Source organism: Pan troglodytes, chromosome 14, assembly GCF_028858775.2.
Source record: "Pan troglodytes isolate AG18354 chromosome 14, NHGRI_mPanTro3-v2.0_pri, whole genome shotgun sequence".
NCBI lineage: Eukaryota > Metazoa > Chordata > Mammalia > Primates > Hominidae > Pan > Pan troglodytes.
Genome location: NC_072412.2, coordinates 47,088,949 through 47,113,314, shown reverse-complemented (window position 1 = coordinate 47,113,314; position 24,366 = coordinate 47,088,949). Strand labels below are relative to the sequence as shown.

Below are 24,366 nucleotides of genomic sequence, written 5' to 3'. Positions count from 1 at the left end.
ATGTGGCCAACACATGCCATCAGCATGGACAATTGTTCTTGCAGCTAATCATTGTTCAAGATGCGGACTTTAATTTATGCTTCAAAAGTCCTTTCAGCCACTAGTGGAAAATTGGCATTTTTCTTTGAAATACAAGATAGGACAAACAGAACACGAGGGAGCCCAAAGCTATTCTATCTTACTGCTGTTGAAATGCTGTTACTGTTTACAATTAACTAGGAAATGTAAAGTATGAAGGGGATTAATGTGGGTACTAATATTTTCTGAGTTTTCATATTTGAGTTACTGTGTAAGTAACATAATCTCTTACTTTTAGGACTTCACAATTAAATACAGAAAGATGGATAATATGAAGCTTTTGCTTTCAAAGTTAGTTTGTATGTTCATCTATTGATCTTTCTTTTGTTTTTAATTCTCCAACTTGTTTTGCAAGTACATTAATATTCCTTAATTAAAAATAATTCATAGATTGTTTTACAAATATGAATGAGAAAGTCAGGACAAAGGTAGTTGAAACCAGAGATAGGTTGGATCCCAAAGTAAAGTTTATGAGGGCCAGCCTACACATTTGAGTCTGCCAATGCAGAGAGGGCCACATGTGGTTCAGATTCAAGGAAGTAAAGAGAAATAAACAAAACTGAAAATAGTTCTTCTGAGACTTCTCCCGAGTGCTTGCTATATTACAAAGTAAACATTATACCTACGATTCAACACATATATATTGCTTATCTACTGTGTGTTGATCACAGTCCTCAATGCAGGGAATATAATGACAACAACCTAAACACATGCTTGCTCTAACAAAATGTTGTTTAGTGGGGGATACTGACAGCAATTCAGTGTGAAATGCTGCAAACTACAAGAGGGTGAGTCCAGTATAATAATAACACTCTACAAATCTCTCTCAAAGAGTTTTAAAAGGCCATGTCTTACAATGTCCCCAAAGTAGGACAATGAACTGGAGTCAAAGAAGAATTTAGAAAAAAAGTAATTTTGGATCATGTCCTGCAATGGTGCAGTTGTGCTCTATTCCCTGGTCATTGTGTTTAATCCAAAGATCAATGTTAGAATAGCTGATGGATTCTAGAGGAAGCAACAGTCTACAGAGGAAAGGGCGAGCAGGTGCTCTCTCCAATCTGTATATCAAAGCACATAAAGATTAATCATTTAAACGGGAAAAACAGATTCTGTTTTATTGAAGATTCTAAACCTCAACATAAGCTTGTTCAGGAAAAGAATGCCCAGGAAAAAGCATAACTGACTAGGAGCCATAAAAATCACTATGGTAATGGTGAGGGATGTGTGTGTGTGTCTGTGTGTTTATGTATGTGGTGAATGATCCCCTCTTTCAATATATACTTATTCCCAGCTGAATTTTGAGGAGCTATAGATATCTTAGCTTGTTTTTTTTTCTTTTCTCCCATTTATTTATTTTGCTTTTTTGGCTATTCTTGTCCTTCTGTATCTTCGTATTCTAGATCTGATAAAGGTGCAGCAAGTGTGGCAATAAGCAGACTGAGGAAGGCATAAAGGGTCTGATGTGAAGCAGAGAAGGCAGAGGTGGCTGAGGGTTTGGAGTAAAATCGAGAATGGCCATGAAGATCTGACCAAGGAGCTCTGAGATTGAGAAGGAATTAGAACAAAGTCCATAGGGAAGTTGAGAAAATTGGCAGAAAATTTGAAGAGGAGGGTTTCAACAGGAGATGATCAAAATTAAAAAAAAAAAGAAAGAAAGAAAACAGAATAATAAGGAAGAATTCATTTTGAACCTCTGAATCATGATCTTGGGTGTCCCAGACTGAAGTATCAGAGAGCCCAAGGTCCCAGAGGCACTGTACAGACACGAGAGCCAATGGAACTAAGACTATCACCCCCTCTCCAGCTTAGGTACTCATCCATATGCAGTAACTGGTGTAAATCACCAGATGTTCTTTCCTTTGGTAGTAAAATATATAATTTAATGTATACATATATATTTTTTAAAAATAGAAATAATTTAAAATCATAAGGATACAATTAAAAATGAAATAATTGGAGCTTCCATTTTTGTCTTCAATATTCAGAAAGAACTGTTTGTTGGAAACTTTTTTAACCACATGAAATTCTCTTGAATGCAGTGATTCAAAGTCTTGAATAGTCATACTATATATAAAATCTGCCTTAGTGGAGACCCAATAAAAATAAAAGCAAGCCCTTTTTATTAACATTTTACTTAACTTGTTTTGAATGGAGCAGGCATGCATCAAGAAAATTTCCTTTAAAAATGATCAAGTAGTAAATAAAATTTGAATGTTTGGTGTAATTTTCACTTACATGCTTTGCAGACCTGTTTCATGCAACATTCTGGGATGATGGACAATGTTCCCTATGTTAAGTATAGTAGCTACTAGCTACATAGAGCTATTGAGCATTTTAAACAACTGAGAGGCCGGGCGCAGTGGCTCTGGCCTGTAATCCCAGCACTTTGGGAGGCTGAGGCAGGCGGATCACAAGGTCAGGAGATCGAGATCATCCTGGCCAACATGGTAAAACCCCATCGCTACTAAAAATACAAAAATTAGCTGGGTGTGGTGGCACGTGCCTGTAGTCCCAGCTACTCTGGAGGCTGAGGCAGGAGAATCACTTGAACCCAGGAAGTGGAGGCTGCAGTGAGCCGTGATCACACCACTGCACTCCAGCCTGGGCAACAGAGTGAAACTCTGTCTCAAGAACAACAACAACAACAACAAAAACAAAACCATAACTGAGAAAATGAATTTTTCACTTTGTTTAATTTTAATTAATTTAAATTTAACAGCCACACTATTTTCACAATTTTGTAGTTATGCTCATTATAATTAAATGTTCATTTTCTTTTGCCACTCTTCCTCCAAAAGACTCAAAGGTCCCTAAGGACCTGTAATGCCTTATACATTTTTTTTGACATAGAATAGATTATCTTTCTTTCTCTCTTTCCTCTCTCTCTCTCTCTCTGTTACTTTCTCTATATATATTTCTGAATGTTTATAAGCATTTACTGACAGTCTTCTCATTTCTTTCTTCTTTTTTTAATGCAATTAACTGAATACTTAGAAAATACAAATTACTATAATAAGTTCTGTGAGGAATTTATGACACGTTTCATGATTTGGAGTTTAAAGTTTAGTGTTCTGCTACTGGCATGTACCAGGTTGAGAGGCACAGAGTTTCCATACTTGAGTACTACTTATGTGAAGTCACAGCTTGTATCAATAACTTAAAATTGATCATTAGAGAAATTCAAATCAAAACCACAATGAGATATCATCTCACACCAGTCAGAATGGCCATTATTAAAATGTCAAAAAATAACATGCCGGCAAGGTTGTGGAGAAAAAAGTATGCTTATACACTGTTGATAGGAGTGTAGATTAGTTCAACCATTGCAGAAAGCAGTATGGCAACTCCGCAAAGAGCTAAAAGCAGAGCTACTATTCCACCCAGCAATCCCATTACTGGGTACATATACCTACAGTACTAGAAATTTTTCTACTGTAGGTCAGGTGCAGTGGCTCACGCCTGTAATCCCAGTACTTTGGGCAGCTGAGGTGGGTGGAGTGCTTGAGTCCAGGAGTTTAAGACCAGTCTGGGTAACATGGTGAAACCCTCATCTGTACTAAAAATTTTTTAAAAAATTAGTTGGGTGTGGTGGTGCAAGCCTGTAGTCCCAATTACTGAGAAGGCTGAGGTGGGAGAATTACCTGAGCTCAGGAGTTTGAGGCTGCAGTGAGCCGTGATCATGCCACTGCACTCCAGCCTGAACAACTGGAGTGAAACCCTGTCTAAAAAAAAAAAAAAAAAAAAAAAAAAAAAAAAAAAAAAAGACATCATTCTATCATAAAGATACATTCACATGTATGTGAATGGTCATTGCAGCGCTATTTACAATAGCAAGGATATGGAATCAACCTAGATGCCCATCAATGACAGATTGGATAAAGAAAGAGTGGTACATATGTACTGCGGAATATGCAGCCATAAAAAAAGAACAAGATCATGTCTTTTGTGGGAACATGGATGGAGCTGGAGGCCATTATCCTTAGCAAACTAACACAGGAAAAGGAAACCAAATACCGAATGTTCTCACTTACAAGTTGGGAGCTAAATAATAAAAACAATGAACACAAAGAAGGAAACAACAGACACGGGGGTCTACTTTAGGGGGGAGGGTGGAGGAGGGAGAGGAGCAGAAAAGATAACTATTGGGTACAATGCTTAGTACCTGGGTGACGAAATAATCTGTACAAGTCCCCGTGACACGTGTTTGCCTATGTAACAAATCTTCACATGTACCCCGAACCTAAAATAAAAGTAAAAAGGGAAAACAATGAATTAAAAAAATTTGTGGGCTGTATCAATAAATTTTGTTCAGTGATTTCACCCTCAAAAATTCAAAATATAATGGAACATTCCTTGGTATTTAATAACTTAAGAATTTAAGTCTGCATAATGCAAATTCTATAAAAAAAAGTAAATTAAATATAAGTTCTGAGCTCTTATCCCATTGACTATGGATCCCGTTGGCATTTATACTTAATACACTATTAAAATAACTTCACACTGGTGATGTACTGAGTGACAGTTTGACAGCTCAAAATTCTGATGGGACATGCACATCTCTTGTACAACTAGGTTTAAAGTTCTGTTTTGAATATTTACAAGCTTGGGACACAGTGAAACTTACAGCAGGGATCTAAAATGTAATCGCAGTTGAGAAACATGAATCCTCTCTTTCCATGGAATTTAATTAAACCTTTCCATTATTTTTGTTTCTAACTCACCTGTCAAGGTGTGAATTAAGGTAAGCACAGTAATAAAATCTGAAATGAAATAAACAATCAGAATTTTTAAATCAGGTGGTCACAATTAAGTAGACATTGATAAAAATGTGTACCAAATAGATGCTTGGTGTTTTAAAATGAACAATTTTTTTAAAAAAGCATTTAAAACATTTTTTTGGTCAACATTCATCACTGGAATTGGGTCCCAACAGTGAAATACATGGCTTGCCTATACATACACTAGTATCTGTCCATGTATCAGTATAAAAGCACAATGATGAATGGGAAAACATTTTTAAAAAAGAATTTAAAATATAATGGACCTGAAAAAATGTCACTGAATCTAAAGAGAAGTATTCCACTTTTGTGGGACCTCATCTTTAAATGTTGGGTTTTTCTTTAAAACATACAGCCTTAGGACCTGTTATATGATAATGAGAAGAAGCAAAAAAATTTGACTGCAGCGTACCTGAACTTGTTTTAATGGAGGTTTTGTGGGCATATTTTACAGAATGAATCATCCAGACAACATTGAGGGAATTAATTTTTGCCTCACACAGCTCCAGGTACTTAGAAAGTGGTCAGTAAATTTTGGTTGAATCAATAACAGTACGCAATTTCATGTTAGGGCTACTGCTATCAGCACCTGGCATAATCCTCTCTATTCTCTTCACTATGTAGTTAAGCCATCAAACCTTTAGATGGTGTCATTATTGATGGTGAATAGGAAGTGAAATGATTAAGCCTCCCTACCCTCAAAGAATGTTGTCTTACTTGGCTCAATTATTGATGAAGAGTATCCTGTGAGCTTCCCCATTATTTGTTAATGCTACCACAGAGACTAAATTGATATAAAGTATTAATTACAGTTTGTAAAATTAACCTAAGAAAATAATTTTTAAGGAAAGTTTTTCTTGTTTGAAACATCAAGTTTGTATAGTAATACTTGATTTTGTAACGTTGAGTCTCAACGTGTACCTCTCATATTTGTAAGAAGCCAGAGAGAAGGATTCTGGAAACTTCCATGGAAACAGTGGTACTGCCCATGACTGGGTTACACATCTGCGGGAAAGGAGAATTGAGAAGATTATATTCAACACAGAAGTTGTTTGGAATATATATATATATATATATTTTGTTGTTGTTGTTTTGTTGTTGTTGTTGTTTGTTGTTGTTGTTGTTTTGTTTTGTTTTGTTTTTTGAGATGGCGTCTCGCTCTTGTTGCCCAGGCTGGAGTGCAATGGCGTGATCTCAGCTCACTGCAACCTCCCCGCCTTCTGGGTTCAAGCGATTCTTCTACCTCAGCCTTCCGAATAGCTGGGATTACACGCATGCAATACCACACCCGGCTAATTTTTTTGTATTATTAGTAGAGATGGTGTTTCATGCCTGTAATCCCAGCACTTTGGGAGGCCGAGGCAGGCAGATCACCTGAGGTCAGGAATATTTCAAATTATAGGAAAAACTACCAGAGACAGGTCAATGGAATATTTATATCATTGAAAACATGTTTTCAACAGGTGCAGTTTTGGTATCATTTGTCTCAACATTCAAATCTCTCAGTTTTTACAAGAACGTCTCTAGATGGAAACTTGCAAAAGCAAGGCAAAATAATCAGATTCTCCGAATCTCAGTGGAGCCACGCAAAAATTGATCTCATTGCAGAAGCGGGAGAATCTACTCTACCTTTTCAGGTAAGCACATACGAAATTAATACAACTCAACAGAAGACACTTATTTAATGCTAATCCTTTCAGATAACAATATAACACACATAGCTCATACCTTTTCAGGTGAGCACATATGAAATTAATACAATGCAACAGAAGACACTTATTTAATGCTAATCCTTTCAGATAACAAAATAACACACGCAGCTCATGAATTTATTCAATATTAATGAAGCAAACACATTCAGAGATCAAACACATGATCTGTGATGAGTAGAGAGGTTGTTTTGACTATGCACTCAAGACATGTGTAGAATAGTAGCAAAAATGGAGATAAGAAATGAATAAGATGGCAGAGAGAAGAGTAACTTAAAATCATTTCTAAGTGAAGACATTGGATTATATGATCTAGTGAAAAAAAGTCTGACGTGGGCTGTAATATTTTAATCCTATTGCCTCACTTTCTGCTGCCTGGTAACATTGAGAATGTTATCCACCTTTGGGAACTGGAGGACATTATACAAAGTGAAATAAGCCAGGCACAGAAGGACAAATATGGCAGGTTCTCACTCATGTGTGGGAACTAAAAAGTTGATCTCATGGAGGTAGAGAGGAGAATGGTGGTTACTAGAGGCTGAGAAAGGTGGGGAGGAGGAGGTTAGGAAGGGAGATTTGTTAATGGTTAAAAAATGTAGTTAGTTAGATAGAAGAAATAAGCTGTAGTGTTTGATAGCACAGTAGGGCAATTATAACAAGTTATTGTGTATTTCAAAATATTTAGGGGATAAGATTTGGAGCGTTCCCAACACAAAGAAATGAGAAGTGTGTGAGGAGATGGTATCCCAATTACCTTTATTTGATAGTGACACATTATATGCATGTATCAAAATATCACATTTACCCCATAAATATGTACAACTACTATGTATTAATAAAATATAATAATAAAAGAAGGCAATTGTATCTTGTCAAATGGGTGTTCTACTTTCTACCTTCCTGTATATAAGTCTTCTGGATGACATTTGAAAAGAGCTATTTTGGAAACTAGATTGGATGGAGTGGAATATGGTGGAAAGCACACTGTTTTGGAGTCAGTGGTCTGAGTTTTAGTCTCTGCTCTGCTCATTGGTTGCTAAGTGACTGTGTAAATATTGTCTTTGTGCATCAAATTTCCTAATGTGTGAAAACCAGTGATGATAAAAACAATATTCCAGGGGAGTCTGAATATTAAAGATAATATAGCTAAAATGGCAGCCATGAACATGGGCTCTGGAAACTTGGGTTCAAGTTAAAGGGTTGGGGGTGGTGGCTCATGCCTGTAATCCCATCGCTTTGGGAGGCTGAGGCGGGTGGATCACGAGATCAGGAGATCGAGACAATCCTGAGTAACACGGTGAAACCCCACCTCTACAAAAAATACAAAAAATTAGCCGGGCATGGTGGCACGTGCTTGTAGTCCCAGCTACTCTGGAGGCTGAAGCAGGAGAAGCACTTGAACCTGGGAGGTGGAAGTTGCAGTGAGCCGACATGGCGCCACTGCACTGCAGCCTGGGCAACAGAGTGAGACTCCATCTTTAAAAAACAAAAACAAAAAAGTGTATGATTATAGGGAAGTTACCGAAGCCCTCTATGCCTCTTTCATTAGTAGGGTGTGAGGATAATAGTTGGGGATTTAAGGTCATCTCATCCTCATTTCTGAACAAATTGAGATAAATATAGAGGTTAAACAGGTAGAGAATACATATTTTGGAGCAGATGGCTTTAGAATGTAGAGTCACTTATTTAAAATAATGCTTGATCTTAGAATAAATAGAATTACCCAGAGGACAATTGACTGTGCTGGAGAAATATAGAGCTCATACTCTAGGCGAAGTCTCTTACCTTTAGCCAGAGATAATATCAGTGTGCATGCCTCCTGAGGACAGGCTGGCTCCCAATAGTGGGTGTTGAATGGGAGAAGAGGATGAATCGAGCTCCCCCAGGTTACTCTTCTAACTTCACAGTCGGGTAAATCTTCCTCCTCCCACGGAGTGAGGGGTAAGTAACAGCAATGTTACTACAGTGAACCACCTCCCCATGAAAGCAGGAAGACTAGGGCATAAGCATCAACTGTAATCAATTACTGTTCTCTACTTTATACAGTTATTGTGAGGATTATATGGTGTATACTTGTAAAGCACATGGAAGCAAATCTGGCACAAACACAGAATTCAGCTGTTTTTATTGCTGTAGTTATTCCTTGGATATTGTCTGGAAATAGTAGACACTCAATAAATCTTAGTGTTCTCTGTTTTATAAAGGGAATTCCCGCTTGATCAGAACTCTAGGCTTGATCATTAAAGGCTTCTTTACTCAGTGAAGGTCCCCAACGTCCCTTCTCAAAGATCAATTTATTCTATTCTCATATTTAATGGACAAAGACATCATGAATACTAGCAGCTCTTAATTGGGAAGCATTTGACACAAAGGCTGGTCATGGAATCATTTTGGTGTCAATCTCCATTGCAAGTAGCAGGGCAATGAAATCAGAACAATTTGATCTTTTGCCTCCTGCATTTATATTCTACATTCTATAGAAAATTGTTTTCATTCGGTTTGCTTTGAGTTAGAATGAAACTCACCAAGAAGATCGTTCAGAGTTTGTCATTAATTGACATATTGAGAAGAAAATAGAATGTCCTTTCTAGCAGTAAGTAATTTAGAAATATGAGTTGAAACACATGCCATTTCTGTCTACAGCTGGAAGCTCTCATGGACCCATCAGCATTACTGAAGAGTTTCAGTGAATGCAATTTTTGTTTTCTCTTTAATGTTCTCCTTTTTGGATATAGTAATGGTTTTGCTTTGCAGTGCAAATGGAGACTATCCCTTATTATCTGGGGGCATATTAACTAGTTTGTAGATGGGCAGTGGTTTGGTTAGATTCTGTGATTTGGCTGCAATGGATGTGTGAGGGTTTCTAACTCAGCCCTGCTCCTCCCTCTCCCTTCATCCCCCTGCTGGTGGCTCAGCACCTTGTGTTGCTTTTTCTCTCCAATCAGCCTCAATGCTGAGTTCTTTCGAGGCCTCGGTCACATTGAATTCACCCCAGAGAAGCTAAGACTTTTCCTCTGTGCCTCCCCACTTAATCTGCCTATGAGTTGGCTATAGCACACATTTATTTTGGAAACTAGAGATGAGTAAAAGAAAAATAAGAAAAAAACATCCCCTCACATTTCACTCTCAAGAAGCCCATGACAGCCCTATAATATCCAATCAGCAATTTAGAAAATTAAGTTTGGAAAGCAATAAGCTTTTTAAAAATGAGTTTAGAGGCAAAACCCAAGCTGCCCTGAACCACTGTGAGGCCTTTAGACAGCTGATTTCATGATAGGTTTGATTAAACAGTGCTGCCCCCAATCTCCCAGAGGGTGTCATGTAATAAACACTCTCGGTGTTATGTTACCATTCTCAGCTCTGAGCTATTCACATTTCAAAACTCATCTGGCCCCAAAGACTTTAGATAAGGAACTGTGGACTTGCATTGATGTTCTGCTGTGAATCAGTCTGGATTTTATACATACACAATATATAAAAATAGATACACTTGCACAGATACATACATGGTAATATTAAATCCATGAGTATTGCATATATTTACTATTAAATATTTCTAACTAGTAGTTAAAACAGAGAGAAACAAATACCTAAATACAGCTCAGGATTAACTAATGTTAACATTTTGTTTGCTTATAATGTTAAAGTTTGTTTGCTTATGAAGATGCAACTTTTGTCTTCCTTGTATCTCTCTCCATCCCATTTCTTATCCTCTGCAGAAAAAAAAAAGATGCTGATATTATGCTGGCTTTAACCTGATTTCTCTGAGTGTATTTTTAAAGATATGAAAATATACATGAGGATTCTAGCTAGGTACAGTTCTACTTTGTTCTTTTATCGACAACAAATGAAAAAGATATTCTACCTACAAATAGTTAATCTAGCTTTTTAAATATTCAAATATTTAAAGTTTGTCTTCTTGGATATAGGTTAGGATTTAAGATTAGTAGCCTGAATCATTTAAGGGTGACCTTAGTCATTGTCTAGCTTTCAGTTCTACGTGACTAAGCTCTGAACATATTTATACAGTACAGTGTAATCCAGTCCAAATATTGGAAAGAAGAAAGACATCAAATCACGTGACCTCTGTGTTCCCTTTTAGCCATGAAATTCTGATTCAGTGTGGTTCTTTTGATGTCAATTGTAGACAGTATAACAGAATACAGATTGCTTTGGGTTTCATAGCAAATAAGCACCCCTAGTTAGGTAGGGCATTTGCTCTTCCTGCTGGCAAAGAATTAGGTTTACTGTTTTCTCTGTAAGAACAGCAAATTAATGACATTTCAATATTCCCTCTATTTCTTGTGAGAGTTTATTGGAAAAATTTAGGTCAAAGAGTTAATAGTATTTTTCAAATCTGTTTTAACTTGACCTGCTCACTTGCTATGTTCAGCTTTTCACACAAATAGATTCTTTTAATATTTCTTTTCCCCCCAACTGTTGTGCTGTTTTAGTATCTCAAGGTGGCACTTTTTCTGAGTAGTCCATTGATTTCAAGTTGCTCTACTTTCTTCGAGCTTCCTATTAAAATGTAATTGTATCATATTTTAGATTTCATTTTGAAATGAACCTTTTGTGAAATTTCACACAATGATGGATACCATGTTCGCTCTTTATCGGAGTCAATGATATAAATCAATAACAATTTCCTGACATTATTTGACGATTCAGTGAAGGGTAAGATTCATAACACAAAAGTAAAAGGTGATCGAGTCTCCGTAAAGTTGCTGTGTCCTTGGCCTGCTTAATCTAGAGCTGCATGAAATCTTGTTTCTCCAGACAGCCCTATTCTGCAGCATCCACTAAAGCCCAGTTATCTCTTTATTTCATTAGAGAGATGCAGGATAGTATAATCATTAATGGCTCAGCTTACATATTTTTCTTACTTGACATGTGACATTCAACCAATTACTTCTATTCTCTAATCTTCTGTTTCTTTCACCTTAAAATAAGATGAAAATAGCATCATCTTCACAGGATTAAAACAAGTGAATGTGACTGGCATATAGTAAGTGCTAAATAAAAGGTGGCTGCTGCTCCTATTATTGATACCATCATCATTCTTCAAAAATTAATATATTCCTACTACTCTCTACTCCTTCTTACTATATCTCTATTTTCTCTTGGATTCATATTCATTTTTTGCTCCTGTTATTTTTTTTGAAAACAATATTTCTATGTTAATTGCGTATTTGTCTGGAAAAGCACCTGAGTTTTGCACTTGTAAAAAGTAATCACTTGATTATGAACATTTATGAATTTTTGTGGTTCCTAAAAGCAAGAAATTATTTTGTTCATAGAAGGAATAATATAATTGAATAAAACAAAAATCAACAAGATCCCAAAAAATAGTTTTAGAAGAGTGAGTCATCTAATTCAATTTAAAATGTAAATTATTCAATTACCTTGAGAATCTTATCAAATGAGGTTTTCACTCTTCCTCCATCTGTGGTTGAAACAGCTCTTCTGAGTGACCTCTTTCTCACTTACTGATTACTAATTGATGCTGACTGTAGTTCCGAAAGGGAATTGGTCACAACATTTTATATTTATATATATATGTATATATATACATATATATATGTATATATATACACACACACACACATATATACACACACACACATATATATGTGTCTATGTGTGTATATAAATACACACACATATATGTCTATGTGTGTATATATATACACACATATATGTGTGTATGTGTGTATATATACATATATACACGTATATACGTATGTATACGTGTATATACGTATATATCATATAATATATGATATATATACACATATGTGTGATATATATATCATATATACATATATGTATATATATATCAGTTTGGTTACATATATACATATATACACATATATACACATATATACATATATACACGTATATACGGATATATATGATATATATCATAATATATGATATATACATATATGTGATATATATATCATATATATTTACACATATATGTATATATATCATATATACATGTATGTGTATATATCAGTTTGGTTATGTATATACATATATACACATATATACACATACATACATATACATATATACACATATATACATATATATATGTATATGTATATGTATATATCAGTTTGGTTAAAACCAGCAATAAAAAATAGGAACAGCCAAGGTGATTTTGAAACCATGAGATGGTCATTATTTACAGGTGTAACAGACATTTTTTGAAGGAAGTAATTGCTTGTATTTTAAAATTCGTATGATTTTAATTAATGGTAGAATTACAATTTCTAATGGTATAATTATGAATTTAACTATGTAGAAGTAAGCAAGCAAAATATAGATGACCTAATATTACTTTTGTTTGGCTTTTGAAGTTGGATTTATCCTTCCATTTTAATATGAATATCTAAAGGAACCTGGTGGGTCCCTTCAGGTAAAATAATGTAACCACATTTTAAAGACTACCTCAGGATTTTACTTCACCTCATCCCAGGGCCCACCCATTCCATTCAAATAATGTGAGCGTGTACCTCTTTAGGAGCATAGAGAAGTGCCTCAAACTGTCGTTTTTTTTTTTCTCCAGTTTTCTCTGAGTAGCACAGACCTTCAAATATGATGGTCAACAAATGCTTGTCTAATGAGTCTGAAGAATTAAACATCTATTTTAATTGACATCAATGCAAGATGTATTATAATAATGAATATAGAAAAACTCTTTCAAAAGTTAAGCTGTCCAAAAAAATCACAGTCACTTAATGGTATTAAACACAATATATTTCTAAAGTACAATACTTGTGTATATTTTACCAAGATCCTTCTTCAAAACCTATGTTATTTTCTGCCTCTGGAATGAAGGCTAAATTTCTTAGTTTAAGATTCTACAGAAATCATCTCTAATCAGAATCTTAAAAAAGTATTATGTACATCACATTAAAATATCAAAAATTGCAAATAAAGCAACAGTCCCTGCTGGCCACCCTCATCACCCACTATAGATTTTATCTTGAGTATCTTTAGATACCAGTTTATTTTTACGTCCAGTCCATTTTCTATTTACTTAATATGTATAAATGTACCACATATACTTGGAAATCTAAACCATTGTATGTTTTCAGCCTAAGTAATATTATACTATAACATTTTTCTGTAACTTAATTTTTTTACTCCAAAACACATGTTGAATTTCTTTCCATAATGACACATGGCGACAGATATTATTTTTAACTGGTATAGTATTTCTCACTGTTGATTGATTCATTCACATGTAAGTTCTTTCCTGTCATTTGTCATCAAAACCAGCACTGAAATAAACATTCCTGCACAAGCCTTCATGTGTATACCTTTGAGTGTCTCACTAGGATAAATGCCAAGAAATTAACTCAATTTTTATAGTCTATGCAATTTTTCTTTTTAACAAATGCTATCTAGTTTCTCTCCAATTGAGCTGTACCAACTCATGGAATTTTCCTCTCCATCTATTATCTGATTAATTTGTTGTTCTCTTAAAATCTTATACTCCGTTAACACCCATCAACATTTTCTAAACACACCATACACTTTCTCATCTCTGTGTTTTTGCTGCGATTGCTGCCTCAGTTTCTCGAGGTAAAATGTTTTGCCCAACAAAATTTGGTATCATGGAGGCTTACTATTACTTCTCCACCAAATCTTTTCCCAAACTCTCATTATTGGCAGAAATAATGAAGTGTCTTCTTTGAGTCTCCTAGTATCTTATACTTATTTCTTATACAGCATTTATGATGTAGGGTAGTGAATGTATCATACGAAGTGTAGGAGAGGAAAAGTAATACCGTTTCCTCACTCATCACAAGGGATATGGCTGGAACCCCTATAACAAAAGAGAGGTTAAAAAGAAAAAAAATAACAAATTTATTAGCATTTTATGTGACATAGGGGCCTTCAAAAACAAAGGCCTGAAGACCAGGGAAAACTCTCTATGTTTATGCTTAAGTTCAACAATGAATGGACAATCATGAAGAAATACAAATGGACAGAAAGAATATGATCTCATTGTAAAAACTTGGAGAGAACTCAGCAAAGATCTTTATGGGCCTCTCTGTGTAGTGTTTCTTTCATCCAGGTATAGATAGGGTAGGACACCAGTTAAATGAGGTTCTTATGACCTATTTTGAGGAGAAGTAAGCCGGATAATTCCTTTATGGCTGGCTCTCACAAAGGAAAGAGAGGGGAAGGCAGAGAGGGACTCCAAGGTGCTATATTTTGGGACAGCATGTTCTGACTCCAAGGTGTTGTATTTTGAGATAGCATGTTCTGAGCCCTGGCACAAGTAAATTTAATGATCCTTGAGATTGGAGACCCTCCTTGATAGGATAGAAATGTACCTTCTGTCTGTGTCCTGGACTGGTGGTCCACTATGCAGGTTCATAAGATTCCTGGCATAAATTACTTCTTCCTTTTCCTCCTTTCTCTCTCTCTCTCTCTTTTTTTCTTCTTGGAATAACAACATAATATGAGTAATTAACAAGAAAGAAAACAAATTATATCAGTCATTATTCAGCCTTAGAATAAACTAAAATTAAATAGATGTCTCTGAGTGCTTCAGCATATGAATATTATCAACCACTGTATGTGGTTATTGATGTGTGCTTTACTACAGTGAGTATGTTTCTGTGTATGTATATAATATATATTATGTTTGTATGAATGTATATAATATTTAAATATTTTAATATGGAAATAAATCATTGCCTTCAGCACACTGATTACAAATCAATTCATATCTCAATTAAATTGAGTTGTAAGTCACACAGTTGATTGCCCCAAAGAGCTCATTATAAATGCATATGACTCTTAATGGCTCCAATGAGAAGAGAGCCCTTCACTCGTGATGAATGTTACCACTTTAATTGAAACAAGGTTACCTTTGGCATTAAGGTACGAAAGACGCTGTCAAAGCAGTTATGGTTTTATAAATTTAAATTAGGATGTTCTGGTCAGAACAGTTTTCTAAAATTAGATTGGAGAATGGGACAGATGTAAATAGGGTTCCTCTACACAAAGAAATATGATTGTAAGACATTACTTTTGTGATGTGTTTTTAACAGTTTTATCTTTCTGTAATTATAGTTAATTTTGGAAGCTACTGTTTTGTCATCAAGTGCTACCGTTGCTCTAGATGACATCAGTGTGTCCCAGGAATGTGAAATTTCCTATAAATCACTACCAAGGAGCAGCACACAAAGCAAGTGTAAGTTTTCCCTTGTCGTTGTTGCTGTTTTAAACATTGAATTAAGCTCTTCTCAGTATCAAAATATAAAATGTATTAGAGTCAAGAATACCTAATACAGGGTGTGGATTATATCACCTGTTCTTGAAACCTAAAATATATATATATATATATATATATATATATATATATATATATATATATTAAAAGGTAAACAACTGGTCTAGTCCTTAGGCCTCTCTTCCAGTAATATGGAAAATATTCTATGCTTGCAGCTGAAATTATTGCATCCAAATATTTTAATTATAAATATTATGAAAAAATTATAATTATTTTGCATATTTTAAATACACTTTTATAAATATTCACTTCTCCATTAATTTTATTCAGAACTTCAAATGAGCATGTAATAATATTCTTATTTCAGGATCACCCAGGAGTTCAAAAAAAGCAAAAAGGTTGTGTTTGGGAAAATGATGTAAGGCCAACCAAAATTTAAAACTGGACCTTAAAATTCTGTGTTTCTATTCAAAATTTAATATTTTCAAATCACAGATGGAGTTTGTCTAATTCTTTGACTAAATTTTTTGGAGAGAATATCAATTACAGGCCAGAAATGTTGCCATAAAAATGGATCTCATATAGTCAACTATGTATTTTAAAACCTAATCATTATTTAGATTCTGGGATCATGTACACATTGAAAGAATTTACACTATACCTTCAGTTACTTTCTCTTTCTAGTACTAATTGATGTTTCTCTCTGACCACTCCTACCCTCAGATCTCAATGAATCTGACAATATTAAAAATGTTTTCTGAAAAGTGTCACACTTTATTTTTCTTAATCTGTATCTATGGAAAAGATTTGCATATGAAAATCAGACATACTGTATATTCCTAAGTTATATTTACTTAAACAACATATTTAGTGAGTGCAACAGTTGTATTCTTACAGGAGCTGAATGGACTAATCAAGAAAAATTTGGGTCACATGATTCTGGATTGAGACGATTAAAGAACTTTTAATTAAAGGTCCTTTATTAAAGATATTTTTCATTCGAGAGAGTGTATATTTCTGGGTGCTAACTTATATTGGGTTAACGAGTATTTACTTTGTTCAGAATGTGTATCCTGCATGCATAATAGACCATTCTAAGCTCTGCGCATGTGTTCATGCAAGTGTGTGTTTGTGTGCATCTGTGCGCGTGTCTGCCTGTGTGTCTGCATATGTGTGTGTGCATGCCTGTGTGTCCGTGTGTGTGCGTGCATGTGTGCATGTGTGTGTGCGTGTGCATGCGTGTGCGCATGCTTGTCTGTGCACATGTGTGTATGATTCTGATAGACACCGAGGAGTGCAGAGCAGCAGATTTAATGATTCATTTAAAGATTCATGAGTTTGGCCAGGCGCGGTGGCTCACACCTGCAATCCTAGCACTTTGGGAGGCTAAGCCGGAAGGATCACTTGAGGTCAGGAGTTCAAGACCTGCCTGGCCAACATGGTGAAACCCTGTCTCTACTAAAAATACAAAAAAATTAGCCAGGGCATGGTGGCGGGCACCTGTAGTCCCAGCTACTCGGGAGGCTGAGGCAGGAGAATGGCGTGAACCCAGGAGGCGGAGCTTGCAGTGAGCCGAGATCGCGCCACTGCACTCAAGCCTGGGTGACAGAGCAAGATTCCTCTCAAAAAAAAAAAAAAAAAAAAAAAAAAGATTCACGAGTTTTTAAGGGTTAAACAGGATTACCTTAGTTTTGTTGTTTAATTAAAGATTTTCTTTCTCCTAATTAAATACCACATCACCAGAATCATAATAGCTGAAAAGCATTAAAGTTGACATTGAAGAGCATTCTCTTGTAATGTAGTATTTGGAGGTATAGGGGCAGAAAGGTGTGACAAAAACCTTTCCTCACCCATCATAAGGGTCACAGCTGACACTCCGAGAATGAAAGACAGTTTAATGAGAGAAAAGCATAACAAATTTGTTTATCAAAGTTTTACTTGACACAGGAGCCTTCAGAAATGAAGATGCAAAGACCCAGAGAAAAGCATGTGCTTTATTTTATTTTTTCGTTTTTATTTGTTTTTCAGCCCCTTTTCCTATATAGAAAACTGTGTATTTTTCTGCTTAGTTTTGGTGAAGAACAAACAGCCATTTTGAAATGTGATCGGACAAAAGGGTATGATCCAATGGTAACAGACTGAGCAGGGAAACTTAGCAAAGCCTCTGTGTTCAGAGTCTCCTTGACTCCTTTGTGTAGAATTTCTTCACCCCTGGGAACAGGAAAGGACCCCTCTAGAATGAGGATCTTGTGACCTAATTTCAGGCAAGATAAGCCAGATAATTTCTTTATGACCAGCGCTCACAAAGAAAGGTCAGGGAAGATCAGAGTGACCTTGCTCCTGGGGTACCTCCCAATCTCCTTCAGTTCAAAGTACTTTGGGGCAGCCTTTCCTGAGCTCTTACCGAGGCAAAAGTGTGGTTAAAGGTTTTAAATCATTACTAAAGTTAACCTTAGCAAAAGTTTTTGAGACACTTGATCTTGCTTACGGAGAATTCTTTTCTTAAATTCACTCAGGATTCATGGATATGTGCATCCATCTGAACACCAGATCAGTTGGATAGGTAATATATCTAATTAGGACAATTACATGAATGATTCCTGAAAGATCAATGGATGTACACAAAGGGAAAAAAAGGCGTTTCTTATTGTTTTTGCAAATATGTCCAGTAGACAATTATAGGATCTCATTTGTGGAGTTCAGTATTAGTAATGGGCAGAAGTTTATGGAGAGAAACTGAAAGGAATATTTAAAAACGTGCCATGCTCCATTGACAGTAAATTGTTATATGTATGGAGCAGAATGGCCAAAGGTTTACCCAGACTACCCGGACCCTGTACAGGACTTGAAGTTTTGAAATCTTTAATAGGCATGCAAACGGCTGCACCACTTCAAAGCAATCTTAGAGCTGTAGTTTTCTGCTCACAGTCCGCGTGATGAAAATCACAAGTGCTACTTTGATTTGGCCTTTAATCAAGCTTCTTCTCCTTCAGAATATTTAAAAGCTACTGTTGATGAAATAATTTTACATTCTGTTTATTTGTTAAAGGGAGAGAGCCTGTTTTACGCTCTTAATCTCAATTTTGAAGCCAGATTTGTGCCTGGTGAGGATGCAGGTTGTATTTCATCCAGGAAGATACGCGATTTTCCAACTGTGTGCCCAAAGGGAGCACATGAAACTAATTGCTGTGAGTTCATTACTGACTCCTTCAGCAGATATTTATATGTACATATTTACTCTCTGAACGTAAAGTGCACACTACTCAAGTGAGCATTGTATGATGAAGACAGTCAGAACAGAGACCTCTGCATGATGGAAATGACTTGCCGGTGAGAACAAACCAGATTCTCTTTAAACTAGAGGCGATGAATGAAAACGTCCTGCTAACTTTCAGTTTTGCCCTGTTGGAGAATAACATTTGAAATATATGCAGGATAGCGCTCAAAACACAAGAGCAAGGATGTATCTAGCCAGTCGTAGAAAAATAAGTAACACATGACACCACTTATATGAGGTATCCATGTAGTCATATTTGTAGAATCAGAGTAAAATTGTGGTAACCAGGTTCTGGGAGGAGAGGAAGTGGAAAATTACTAATCAACAGGCATACATTTTCAGTCAAACAAGATGAATAAGCTCTAGACATCTGCTGTATAACATGGTATCTAAAGTCAATGACAATGTATTGTACACTTAAAAATGTGTTGTGGGGGTAGATCTGGCTGGATGCAGTGGCTCAAGCCTGTAATCCCAGCACTTTGGGAGGCTGAGGCAGGTGGATCACTTGAGGCCAGGAGTTCAAGACCAGCCTGGCCAACATCACAAAACCCCATCTCTACTAAAAATATAAAAATTATCAGGGCATGGTGGCACACACCTGTAATCCCAGCTACTCAGGAGGTGCAGGTTGCAGTGAGCTGAGATCACACCACTGCATTACAGCCTGGGTGACAGAGAGAGACCCTGTCTGCCACGCCCCCCTAAAAAAGAGGGTAGATCTTATATTTTCTTACCACAATATATGTATTATAAACATTTATTTGTTAAATTATTTTTAACATCATAGTATTCTTATTATCGTAAGCAGTTGCTATTTCAGTACAACTAGCAGTAGAAGACTTTATACTGCTTACAAATGTTATTTCAAATGATAGTGTATCAATAAATAGTTCTATGGTCATAAAACTATAGATCCTGCCTAATCTATATATTTTTCCACCTTTAAGAGTCTCCTTTCAGTTTGTCCTTTTCCAGGGCAATGCCTCCATTCTTTCTGCATTCTACTTAAATGATTCTAAAACTATCCTAGCACCCCTGAAAAAGTAATACAGAAGAAGAAAAAAAAAGAAGGTTGTCTGTTGGTGGATAAGCTTTTCCAAAAGTATTTTAATAACTGTGCTATTGAACACAATAAAAAAAGGCAAGAGGAAAGGCAAGAGAAGCATCCCATTTTATTGATTACTCATACCCGAGGTGAAAACCAAGGTGGTTTTGAGTCAAGACAGTGGAGGAACACAGACATTTTTCAGAAGTGTGGTGCCACAAAGAGTTGGAGAGACTCTTTCCTCTGCATTCAAAACGTACATGAGAATGACGAGAAAAATCAGGGCCATTGCTGATTGCTAATACATTGGCAAGCAGCCATGCTGCGACCCACAAAAAACCTTATGAGCATCTTTTCTATACCAAGAGATTTGGTAAGAAGAAAGTGTGATCATTTCCCTCGAGAAACATAATCTATTACAGAGAGCTCAGAAATAAATCTAAGCATAAAAGACCAAATAAGTTTTGACAAAGGCACCAAGAGGACACAGTAGGGAAAAAATAGTCTCGTCAATAAATGGTGCCAGAAAATCTGGTCGTTCTCATGCGAAAGAATGAAATTGGACCTTTGTCTTACACCGTACACTTAAATAAATTCAAAATGTAAGAAAGTCCTAAATTTAAGACCTGAAATCATTAAACTCCTAGAAGAGAACATGGGGAAAAACTCCTTGACATTAGAGTTGGCAATGGTTTTTTAATATCACACCAAATGCTCTGGCTACAAAAGCAGAAATAAATAATGGGATTACCTCAAACTAAAAAGCTTCTGCACAGTAAAGGAAACACTCATCAAAATAAAATAGCAACCTGCATATCGGGAAAAATATTTGCAAACCATATATCTGATAAGGGGTTAATATTCAAAATTTATGAAGATTTTATACAACTCAGAAATAGATAAATAGATAAAAAATGGGCAAAGGCCCTGAATAGACATTTCTCCACAGAAGACATAAAAATAATCAACTGGTATATGAACAGATATTCCACATTTCATTGGCATTAATCATCAGGGAAATACAAATCCAAAACTCTTTTAGATACCTCCTTATATCAATTAGGATAGCTATAATAAAAAAAAAAAAGCGTAACACATTTTAGTAAGAGCGTGGAGAAAAGAGTACTCATACTGTTGGTGCAAATGTGAATTGTGCAGCCATTACGGAATATGGTATGGAGGTTTCTAAAAAAAATTAGCAATAAAAGTACCCTATGATTTAGCAATCTCTCTTTTGGGTATATACCCAGAAAAAATGAAATTAACACTTCATAAAGCTGTCTGCACTCCCATGTTCACTGCAGGATTATTCTTGATAGCCAAGATATGAAAACAACCTAAGTGTCTGTTGATGTACAGATAGATAAACTGTGGTATCTAAAAAACAGTGGAATATTATTCAGCCTTAAAAAAAGAGATTCTGCCATTTTTCACATCCTAGGTGAATCTGGAGGAAATTATGCTATGTGAAATAAGCAAAACACAAGAAGGAAAATATTGCATGATCTCAATTATGTGTGGCATCTAAAAATTATATACAGATATAGAGAATGAAACAGTGGTTACCAGAGGCAGGGGCCAAGGGAAGGAAATGGAGATATGTAGCTCGGAGGATATGATGTAACAGGTATGGAGGAGAAATGTGTCTAGAGATGTAATGTACAAGGTGAGGACTACAGTTAATAACACTTGAGGACTACAGTTAATAACAGATTTGAGATTTGAGATTTGATAAATGAGTAAGTTTTAGCTACTCTTGCCACAAAAAAAGAAAAAAAAGGGCAATTATGTGAGATAATGGATAATTTGCCTCACTGTAATAACCATTTTACTATCTGTATGTATCACATAACCTTATGTTGTATATCTTTAATATACATAATAAAATTTGTTTTAAAAATTAAGAAAAGAAGCTTAGTCTATTAGGTAAGAAATGTATCGATTTAATAGTGTTGTAATGATAACTGGAATAGAGATGTAAACAAGTAGCTATTTTAACTCTAGGAAGTTGGAGAATATATTCAATAGAAAGTAGGTAAGTCCTCAGCAGCAATTTTATTTTATTTTATTATTATTATACTTCAGGAATTTCTTAAGATATTTTCTAGTTTTCTTGCTGTGTAAGAAGAGTGTCTATTGCAAGTTCTGCCAGGGATTAACAGTTCTAGGCCTGTCTCTGATATACATTAAGACTGTTACCAAATGTACATGGTTTAAGAACCTTACCTATATAGTCTTTTAATCAGCAAAATAAATATAAGAGGTACTATTTTCCTCATTTTACGAACTTTCTTGTCATTTAGTTTCTTATCAGTTAGAATTCCATTTTAAACACAGTCTGCCTCCAAAACCTACATTTTTTTTTTTTTTGAGACGGAGTCTGTTGCCCTGGCTGGAGTGCAGTGGTGCGATCTGGGCTCACTGCCAGCTCTGCCTCCCGGGTTCACGCCATTCTCCTGCCTCAGCCTCCCGAGTAGCTGGGACAGCAGGCGCCCGCCATCACGCCTGGCTAATTTTTTTTTTTTTTGTATTTTTTTAGTAGAGACGGGGTTTCACCGTGTTAGCCAGGATGGTCTCTATCTCCTGACCTCGTAATCCGTCCACCTCAGCCTCCCAAAGTACTGGGATTACAGGTGTGAGCCACCGCACCTGGCCCAAAACCTACGTTCTTAACTGCAAATCGTATAGCCTTTCTATCCTTTTAAGGTCATCATTACATTGAGAATGATGTTTTTAGAAAATGTGAAAAGTTCCCTACATGAGCAGTTTAAGCAATGGGAAGTTTGAAGCCAATGATCAAAACTTCACTTTTGGAGGAGAAACGATGCCCTTAGTCTCTAATATGTCAAATGGTCACTTAGTAAATGCTGTCGAGAAGTTTAAGGAATGAATGTCTTTAAAAAATAATACTTAATACTTTCTCCTTAGTAATTATTTCTTTAATCACAGTACCTTTTATAATCTGAAATGTATTAAATTGCTTTTAATTCTTATAGTGCTTTTCGGGGACCTAAAAGATAATTTTTTAGACATAAAAGGAAAATAAAAGATCACTATTTGGATAAGGGACCCACCCTCATAGGGAATTGAATTAGAAAATTAGCAAACGACCTCCAGTTCTCTAAAGTCTTATTTTGAGGGTTTTTTTTTTTTTGCCTGCTTTTTTGAAAAAAACTAATTTTTATACTGTGAATCTGTTTATTCATAGAAATGCTAATTCTTCATCCCATTTTTGTGAATCCTTTCATTAAAGATTCTGGCAATGAGTGGAGGTGAGGTAAAGACACAGTGAAGAATACAGAGAAGTAGGAGTCTTTTTTTTTTCTTGTCTTCTTTGCAGCAAAAAGGTTTGAAGGAAGCATGCAAAATTTAGGCTGCGATTCTAATGTTGAAAAAATGAGCATATCACTTCTCTTACAGAGACCTTAACTGCTTGAAAAAACAGGGGTTTCTTATAAGGAGGAAAAGGCAATGCCACCCTCAGGATTTCTATTTATGAACTTAAATCCTCCTAAAAAGGACCATTGCTATTCTTGAATTTCAAACATTTAATATTTTAATGCTATTTATTTTAATTTTTCTCACTTTCACAACCATCTTTAACACAATTTACTTTCTTTTTTACATGAGACTGATTATGACCTACTTCAAACGGGTTATTAAGTTTGCTAAAAATTTAGGTCTTCAGTGCCTTGAAATATTTTCAGATTTTGTAGAAAAAAATAGCAAACATAAATTGCAACCAATTTTGGTAAATGAGAGAAAAAGTTATTGGATTTGTTCAAGAACTGTTTGGGATACATAGAGGTTAGGAAGTTTTGCAGAATTTTGATAGCCTTGGATAATTTAATCGAATGTTTCCATACTTATTTATATTATGATATAAAAGTGCAGTTACTTAAAATGTAACCCAGGTGTACAGGTTTTCAAGGAGTCTCTCTCTCTCTGCCAGTTAAAACACCACACACTGACTATGATGTTAAATTATCTCTGATTTTTATTTATGATAACTGAAGGGCTGAAAAACCTACATAGCATGACAAATACAACATATCTCAACAAAACTTCTCTGGACCTTCAGAAACTCTAAGGGACAGGCTGCAGGGTGAATCACTGTTGGATGTAATTTTTGCCTGGACGTAGCGAAATTACAGTGTATCAGAAAAGTTCAATGCCAGAGTGGATTTTAGACCTGGGATCATGTTGCCATTTAT

General features: G+C 35.6%; 1 protein-coding gene across 2 annotated transcripts in view; it reads left to right on the top strand.

Annotated features, from left to right (window-relative positions):
• Positions 1-24,366, top strand: part of LOC129136829 (MAM and LDL-receptor class A domain-containing protein 1-like) — a 68,615-nt gene that overhangs the window by 31,130 nt on the left and 13,119 nt on the right. For both annotated transcript variants that reach the window (XM_063792153.1, XM_063792152.1), the window contains exons 8-9: positions 6,320-6,493; positions 15,668-15,788. In XM_063792153.1, coding sequence (XP_063648223.1) covers positions 6,320-6,493; positions 15,668-15,788 — 295 coding nt within the window. The remainder of the gene's footprint in view (positions 1-6,319; positions 6,494-15,667; positions 15,789-24,366) is intronic.